General features: G+C 44.8%; 1 protein-coding gene across 3 annotated transcripts; it reads left to right on the top strand.

Annotated features, from left to right (window-relative positions):
* Positions 1–531: 531 nt before the first annotated feature.
* LOC146520999 (myelin-oligodendrocyte glycoprotein-like) lies at positions 532–6,106 on the top strand. 3 transcript variants are annotated; one of them, XM_085154560.1, is made up of 4 exons: positions 532–1,045; positions 3,230–3,574; positions 3,660–3,773; positions 5,060–6,106. In XM_085154560.1, exons 1-4 carry the CDS (start codon positions 1,009–1,011, stop codon positions 5,116–5,118), a joined length of 555 nt encoding a protein of 184 aa, XP_085010686.1. In that variant the 5' UTR covers positions 532–1,008; the 3' UTR covers positions 5,119–6,106. The 3 variants fall into 3 exon arrangements, 2 of the variants coding, with proteins under 2 accessions (XP_085010686.1, XP_085010685.1); XR_014873161.1 differs by lacking the exon at positions 532–1,045 and having other exon boundaries at positions 2,717–3,574; positions 3,660–4,398; XM_085154559.1 differs by lacking the exon at positions 532–1,045 and having other exon boundaries at positions 2,722–3,574.
* Positions 6,107–9,082: the final 2,976 nt, after the last annotated feature.

Here is a 9,082-nt window from a genome sequence, read left to right as displayed (position 1 = left end):
TTCTTTTCACCTCCCAAACAGGAAGTCATCAGTGACATCATCACCAGCTGTCTAGCTCATATCAGTGGTATTTAGTCCCCATTGGTTGATGCATGTGGCTCAGAGACTGGGAGCTGCTGTTTTATAAGTTCAGACCAACTTTAACAAGTACCATAATAGTAGTAACAGGAGTTATGGCGCCCTCTGGTGGTGGCTTTCAGCATGGTCGCTGCTGGTTGCACAGACAGTGCTACGAATGAAAGAAATCAAAGTGGCAGCAGTTCAGCTGGACACAAATCCGTCTCCATCTATTGATTCTAGTGGTGTTCCATCAGGTTTTAAAGCACTCTGATATCCTGCTGCTGTTTAGTGCACGTAACAGCAGTGGGTGATGTAATGAAGGCGAGGAAGTTAAATCAGATAACTGAACTGAAGTGTGACACACAGCTGAAATATGTTGAACTATGAATCTGGTAGAGATCAAAGCTGCTACACAACTGTTGTTACTTCAATATATAAGTGAACACAGTTTATGGTCTGTTCAGTGGAACCGAGACAGCTGGTAACCTCTGCAGTGATGACTGACTGCAGTTTCAGGTTTATGATGCTCAGGTTCATTTTAATTAGACAACATCACAGCTTCATTAATGGATCAAACCACAGAGCTCATCAGCGTGTCTGGCTCCTACCAGAGCTCTGAACAAACACCATGCTAACATGTGTTACAGGTACAGTGATGCTTATCTCCACCCGTCCTATGATAAAGAGCGTGTATGCCCTCCACCTCTCTTCTCCTGTGCAGCATGTTTAGCGGTGCTTTGTGTCAGACTGGACCCAGTCGTGCTGTGCATGCTCACCTGTACCTGTGCAGCTCATCCCTTTCACTATTCTGAGGTTCACTGTAATATGGGTGGTGGTCCATGCTTTCCTGCATCCCACTTCCTGTCCCTCCTCTCTGAATGATGAGACCAGAGAACTGGGAGGAGGATCAGCTGGGTCACACAAACACTCGTTAACTGGACTCTGAGAATGAAGCTGAGGCTGCTGTTTGTGGTCCTCCTGCATGGTAGGAACACACACATACACTCACACATGCACACACACACACACAGTGGTGTCAAGACTTATTATTCTGTAATGAGTATGTGTGAAGTCGAGTTTATGTTTTCAGACTTTGTTGAAAATTTTCTTCTTTCGTGTGTGCACATGTTTGCATGTCTGTGTGCTTTTGCATGTTTATATGTTTTGTGTAGGTGCATGTGTGTGTGCAAATGTGTGTTTGTGCTGAGTGTAATGGCTGCAGATCTGAGCAGTCGGTCTGGAATCAGTTTAGAGTGGAGAACTTTGTTTTTATTCTACTTATTTTTGATGTTATTATTGTTCGTCGCTCTTGAGGATGAACTTAACTTTGGGACAGTCATCCGAGGACAGACTGAGGTCACATGACACGTGTTAGATGGAAAGATGATCTGTGGGAGTCGATTCTTGTGTAGGCAATTATGGTCATCATCATCTGTGCGCACACATGTTGAGACACGCATGATTAAGTCCCGCCCACCTGTGCTGATGGTTGGGCGCGTGTCAGTGAGCGCCTGTTCTGCTGTGAATGGAGACATTTCTCTCTATGAACACAACAATGTTTGTGTGGAGCTGTGTTCTTTCCTGCTGGATGAATGTGTTCTCTGTGAGGCCTCCACCCTCTGGAGCTCTGCTCTCCACCCACCGCTGACTCGCACAGAGCTTCTTTGTCCTGCATCTGAGGGAAAGACAGGTCTATGAGTCTCACTGATTCACTGATGATACTAATCAGATCAAAGCCCACTGATCAATGTCCATGAGTCCCATTCACAGAGAGTTGGGGAATGGCTGCAATCACAGCATGTAAGATGGTGACAGATGTACCCTTAGGCCCCTCCTCGATTCAGAGATGGTCTTTCCCTTTTCACGTAAATGGCCTCCTTGACTCCGCCCTCAAACCAGCGTTCCTCCCTGTCCAGGATGTTACATCCTCATCCTTGAAAGAGTGTCCACTGGCCTGTAGGTGTGAACAGACTGCAGAGTCCTGGCCTGACGAGGCTCTTCTGTGTTGTGCCATCCGCTTCACCAGAGGTTGTTTGGTTTCCCCGATGTATAAATCCTGGCAATCCTCCTGCACTTAACAGCTACACTATGTTACTCTGTTTGTGTCGGGGACCTGATCCTTGGGGTGGACCAGTTTTTGGCGCAGCATGTTTTGGGGGTTAAAAGCCACAGAGACCTGGTGTTTCGAAAAAATGCGTCTCAACTGTTCCGATACTGCTGACACATATGGGATCACTACAGGTTTTCACTTAGGCAGCGGTTGTCCTTCTCTCCTGGATCAGCTGGAGCTTTCTTTTGGCGCCTTCCCAGCTTTGATACATGTCCAGCTGGGATAACCACATTTACTCAGGGCCCTCCTGACGTCATGTTCTTCTCCTTCCCTGGCCGTTGTGTCTGTGGGGATGGTGTTGGCTCTGTGTGTTAGCATCCTGATGAGGACCCTGATGAAGGCCACAAGCTGAAAAGCGTTGGTCTTACCTTCAAGTGTTGCTGGAGCTTCTGTTTTGTGATTTTTTTCACCCTCTTCATGCACCTTGGAAGTAGGTGAAGTTGTGCCAGAAATTTTTGCTTGTAGCATCCTGATGACACCCAGTTTGTGCTCCAGTGGATGATGAGAGTCAAACCTTAGATACTGATCTGTATGTGTAGGTTTACGGTACACGTCAGTTTTAGATGTCCCCCATTACTGATGGAAATCTCACAGTCTAAGAAGGCTAAGCTGACACTTTTCATATCCTCCCTGGTGAATTTGATGTGTCGGTCCACTGAGTTAATGTGATCCGTGAACTGTGGTACGTCCTGAGATTTGATTTTCACCCAGGTGTCATCCACATATCTGAACCAGTGGCTTGTGCTCCAGGGTAGAATAGCAAAGCCCTCTTTTCCACTTCTTCCGTGTACAAATTGCCCACAATGCGTGAACTGGGAAACCCATGGCACACCCAATGGTATTTGATCAGTGGTCATGACAATTTGCATATTAATGATGAAGGAACTGACCTCACTGCCTATTGTTCATTCAGTGGGCAGGTTTCAGTTATTGTGCAAATGTACTGTTTATAAGGTTTGCAGTCAGCTGAGACTGAAGAAGTCTCCCACTGAAAATGCTACATCCAGATGAACAGATTCAACTTTTGTGGAATCACCCGTTTCATGTTTTTCTCCTCAGTTTCTCAGCATGCCTCAGGTGTGGAGGTGTATGAGGGGGTGGATTCTGTCCTGCTGCCCTGTCAGGTAGCAAAGGATGTTTCCAGCGACACCACAGCAGCAGTGTGGGACCGTGATGAGTTCAAGAAGCCAACAGTCCACGTGCGTCTGCAGAGCGGAGATGATCTTAAAGAACAAAACCATCGTTACTCCAACCGAACATCAATGAGAGCCGACGCTCTGCAGACTGGAGACCTCAGCCTCACTCTGAGGAACCCTACAGTCTCTGACAGTGGAAGCTACACCTGCTCCACCCGGAAGTATGGACGAGATCTGAGGCGGACAGAAGTATACCTGAGGGTCAAAGGTCAGTGCTGTCAACGGTCAGAGTAGAAGTGAACTCTGATGTGAATCATGTTCGATGATGGTGTGGTTGTTTGCGTTGATTACAGAACCTCCACTCTGGCCCTGGGTCCTCGCAGGTGCCCTGCTTCTCCTGGTTGTCCTGATTGTTGCCTTTGGCGTCATCCTGTATTGTGAACATAAAAGGCTTAAGACTGTAGAAGGTACGTGAGTGTGTTATAAAGTGTGTACGGTTTACAGTGAGCTGAGATTCAGTGGCTTCACCCTGCTGTTTGGTGCAGTAAAGAAATGCTGCTGAAGTTAATAGATGATGTTTTAGTTCCTTCTTCCAAGCATTACCTCTGAAGGTAGTGAGATCTGCTTGTCATCACCCACCTGTGTTAATCACTGACAACGGACAACAATCAACTGAGAGGGAAATTCATTAGAAAGAACTTCCACAAGTAAATACATAAAAAAAAAGAAGGTGGAAAAGGAAAAGCATGTGAAGAGTTACACCAAGTAACATTAGAACAACTTTTTCGGGCGGAGCTGCTCATTTCTGCTCCACAGGTAACAACACCTGCTGAAGCAGTGGACATCACTGCGCCCCAGCATGGTCCACACCTACAGGTTAAAGAAGCTGACCACACTCCATTAGTGTCTGGCAGGGCAAATGAACCTGCCGCTAACGGGTGAGACACACCTGGAATAACTGACTGAAGGCTGGACAGTCCTGATCCACAAGGATCCCCTGAAGGGACCGGTCCCACCCAACTACAAGATGATAACCTACCTCAGGACCACATGGAAGCTCCTGTCAGACATCATAGAGGCTAAGATTGTCATGTCAGGTTATGCAGCATGCATGTGGGCCCAAATCCAGACACTCGTGCACAGAAAAAAAACTTAGAACGGCAGCTTTATTTGCTGGAAAAACATCCATCATAACATAAACTCACAGAAACACAAACCAAAACCTTGAGTATGAAACTCAGAACACCACACTGGGAAACTAGAAACACAGAACTAAAACTGAAACCAGAAACAAAGAGGCTTACAGCACAAAGGGCAAAGGAAAACAGGGCTAATATACACAAGCGAGTGAATGGGAAACAGAAAGAGAACACAACACCCAAACAGGGATCCTAGAGTACATAGAGCTGTATCAACAGGGACCTTAGAGCCTTCATCAGGCGTCACAAGCACATGTTGCATTTACCAGGGACAGCTGCATATATCTACTGAGGTACAATATATAAGTATAATAAGTACATGTATAATCCAGGGTAATTAGTTCATACGTAATATTGGACAGTGCGTGAGACACAGTGGGATTTGTGCTGTCACTAGTATTAGATTATGCTCTGAATAATTGTAAAGTTTGAAGCTGGTAGCTGATGGCTCTTCTTCATCTCTCTCTGATGACATCTCTAATCTTTAAATCATGTGACAGAATCAAAGACATGTGTGTCTGGGTCATGTGACGTTATGTGTTTGTCTTCATCAGCTCAACTTGTCAGTAACCCAAGGCGGACAGGGCTTCGCTGGCCATTTGGACAAAGATGACTCCTTTCCTTCGGTGAGAAATCGAAGAGTTTGAGGGGTCTGTTAGTCCGAATGAAGAACGAGGAGCTGATGGGTGAGGAGAAGACGTGAAGCTCACACCTCCACTCTGACAAGATCATGTATGTTTCTGCTGCTCAGTGAAGCTCAGTGATGGTCTGAGAACACAAGCTTGAAGATGTTTGTTCTTCCTTTACTAACTGCTAACTAATGAGCCTCAGTGAGATGTTCTAGCTGGAACATGTTCCACATGGAAGGTTCCCTATAACGTTATGTCTGCAGAATGAGATGAAGCATGGAGTACAGAGTGTGAGAGGAAGCCTGTTCACCAGTCTGACAGTAAAGATTCATTCTAACATTCACACCAGGCTGAGACTGTGTGGACACGTGAAAATATGAGCTCTGTTTTTAGTCTGATACAAGAATACAGTTGTTTACTAAATCATGTCACAGGATCTGTTATTGATGCTCATCAGAAATTTTAGGCCTGGGTTATCTCACTGACGTCTAAGTGATAGTCTGGGAATGTTGATGCCATTTTCCAAAGAAGTGATTGTTCAGGAGGAGGTGACTGTGAGATAGAAAGCTCAGCGTTATTGCACCTGCTGCCTAGAACAGGACCCAGATGTTTCTCTAACATTATAAACCTCATAATGACGACGATCATTTAGTCACAGTGCATTCAGAACATTTGTTTATCTATCTGTGAGGGTTTACTGACAGAAAGTAGACGATGACTCTGTGTGTGGACCGCTCACTTTACTGTCTGCTTCATCTTTACATGAACCCTATGTGCTCATGAATTCTGCTTTTCAATTCTTCCATTGGACGTTTGAGGAAAATGATGGTGTCTGAGCTGTTTTTCATCTTCAGCTTCATATCAGATTCTCTGAGGGGTTCAGGTCAGGAGAGCGGACCAATCAACCACTGTAATAAGCGTTTGGTTTAGTGTGTCTGTGAGCAGCTTTTTAATAAAGACTTTGAATGAAAAGCGGAGTCAGTTTGATTTGTGCACACAAACATCACAGACACCCGTCTGTGCTCAGAACCTCCAATCAGAGCAGGAGAAACTTTCATTCACAATTAAGTTTGATTAAATATTATTTACATACATTTCTGCAGTTTGTTTTCAGGGCTCCATAATATTTGGGACACAGCAGTGATGTATTTCAGAGGCTAAAAATGCACAGGAGAGAGTGATATTATACCCCTTATGTCAAACTGAGTGATTTATGGCCTCCAATAAAGTTTTATGTCCCTATGAAGTAATAAAGTAATAAATGATATTCATAAAAATATGATATTTATAAAAATATGATATTCATAGCTCATTGCTTTTTCCCCCTAAAAAAGAACTAATTGATTATTTAGAAAGTTTTTTATATATCAAATAGCATTCTTTTATTTTTTAATCCATAAAAAAAAATCCATTTTTATGCTTAAAAAACGCCATCTGGTGGTGGGTCAGCGCGTGTGTGTGTGTGTGTGTGTGTGTGTGTGTGTGTGTGTGTGTGTGTGTGTGTGTGTGTGTGTGTGTGTGTGTGTGTGTCTGGGGCTGTGGGCGCGCCTGTCTCCGGACCGTGCTGTGTGTCTTGGGCTCCGTGCTTATGTGTGAAAATGTGTTAAACCATAGTGAAACTGCTTAGTTAAACTTGTGCTTTTGTAACGTTCAGTATGGCCAGAAATACAGGCTGCATGCCTTGGGGGAAAACTTGATTTCAATTTATATGCATTTGTTTAATCCGAACAAGGAGATTTAGAATTAAACTCAGAATCGTGAAAAAAAAATTAAAATAAAATAAAACTCTAGCGATCCCCGGAAAACCCACCACAGCTCCCAGCAAAAAAAAAAAAAAAAAAAAAAAAAAAACCTCTTAGGTACCCCTCTATTCCCAAAACCTTATATTCGAAAACGGGGGAAAAATCCTGAAAAAACCTTAGTCTTTTTTTCTTCAAACCAGCTCCGTCTAAAATTCAACGCAAAGTCTAAGTTCTCCCTTCTCTCTTAATCGCACCGACCGGCAACCGCTTCCAGAGCACAATCTTTTCCTTGTTGTTTGCTCCTGGCTCAGGTCCCGAATGCCGCTTACCTAGTTTGAAAATTTCCGCCAGAGACCAACTCCGCCTAACTTCGCCCCTCTGCCAATCACATAACAATGGGGCGGCTCCCTTCGCACTCCGGTTAGCCAATCGGATACAGGTCCGAGATCGAGAGATCGATAGCATATATATATCCATCCTTGTTCAAATTCTTGTCAGTGCACGAGGACAGATCTTTCAGGTTTCTCCCGGTAGCAGTGTACAGGCTGTAAAACTTTGACGCACCATAAGGCTAACAGCGTCGCTTTCACTCAAGGTACACCCCACTCGATTGTTCGTGAAGTAAAGACATTCTTGCTTGTTCCTCGTTTTTAGAAAATATCTTGCTTAGACTTGCGTCCTGTATGTCTAACTGTTTTACCTGCTTTTTTCCTTCTGCCACTTTTTTTTTTTTTTTAAACTCTGCCAGTCTTTGGCCCGGAGGACTTCAACCCTTTAGGGTCGACGGACGCGCTGGCGCGTCAAAAATAACATGACCAACTTAAGACGACACTGCTACAAGATGCAGCGAAAGTCTGTGGTAAGTGCAGGTGGTAAGTGACGGAAGTGACGGACAAGGTAAGCGACTCATGTTGTAACTGACGTCAGACGCCGGAGATTTTGGCGGAAAATTAAAGCAAATGGTAGTTTAGATTTGAACAAATTCATTTAAGCTTCAGTATTACCAAATACACTTATCAATTGTCTTATAACTAACAACATTTGCTTAATCATCTCCAACACCCTGGAGAACAACGGGCAGAGTGTGGAGGCTCTCAGTGTTTCCAGGATCTCGTGATGAAGAAGGCCCAGAGTGCAGCTTCCCCGGCCAAATCTGAGACGCCGTCGTCGAAAAGACAATGCCCGGCAGGTTCCCCCAGCACAACATCGCCAGCCAGCAAAGATATTGTCGACATACTGGAGTCAATCGACAAACGATTGTCCAGTTTCGATGCAAGGCTGTCCTTGGTGTTGATTCTTCACCGGGAATTTAAATGCTTGCGAGAAGTTCAGCCAGCAGCAGGTGGAAACGTTCGCTGCTGAAAATGCCACGCTAAGGGAGTCGGTGAAATCTCTCACAGAAAATGTTACCCAGCTCAATAGAGAAAATAAAAAAAATAAAAGAAACAGTTATTGATCTACAAGCTCGTAGCATGCGTGATAATCTGGTATTCCAGAAGCCGCTGGAGAAGAAGCGGAGACCACGGTAAAAAGCTTCATCAAACCCACCTGAGGACACTGTGAAGAACATAGTCTTCGATAGGGTGCATCGCCTCGGCCCCATGCGGGCTGCGACCGGGAGACCACGTCCTATTGTCGCCAAATTCGGCCACTTCAAACAAAAGGAACATGTGAAAAGCCGCGGCAGGGAATTAAAAGGAACGGACTTCAGCGTGAACGACCAGTTCCCCAAAGAGATCCTGGAACGACGCAGGGTCCTCGTCCCAATCCGACGCGGCTTCATCCAGAAGGGCTCCCGCACTGTCATCGCTGTGGACCGGCTGTACGTGGACTGACAGCTCCACCGCGACCCCAACATCACTCCGTGGCTGTATTAACTTCACTAAATGATCCAGGTGATCGATATATCTATTTTTTGCCTGCCTATTTAGTTGGTTTTTGTGTTTTTGCCCTTTATCCCCGACCCTCTTCTACGCAGTTTTTCCCCTCTTCCTTTCTCCCTTTTCTTTTCCTCATTCAAGTCTGTCCCATATCTAGCAAGTGAAAATAAAAAAAATAATAAAATAAAATAAACAATAAAAGGTGAATCAAATAGACCATTACAGCAAGGCTGGGATGGTCAATTAGGTAAAGTAAATCCGTTGGGCATCTTTCCTCCTTAGACAATAATTCTGATGGCAAAAGAACCAAACGGGACAGGCAACAA

This window comes from Neolamprologus multifasciatus, chromosome 3 (assembly GCF_963576455.1).
Source record: "Neolamprologus multifasciatus chromosome 3, fNeoMul1.2, whole genome shotgun sequence".
Lineage (NCBI taxonomy): Eukaryota > Metazoa > Chordata > Actinopteri > Cichliformes > Cichlidae > Neolamprologus > Neolamprologus multifasciatus.
Note: the sequence above shows the minus strand (reverse complement) of the source record. Positions and strands in the feature narration are given on the sequence as shown.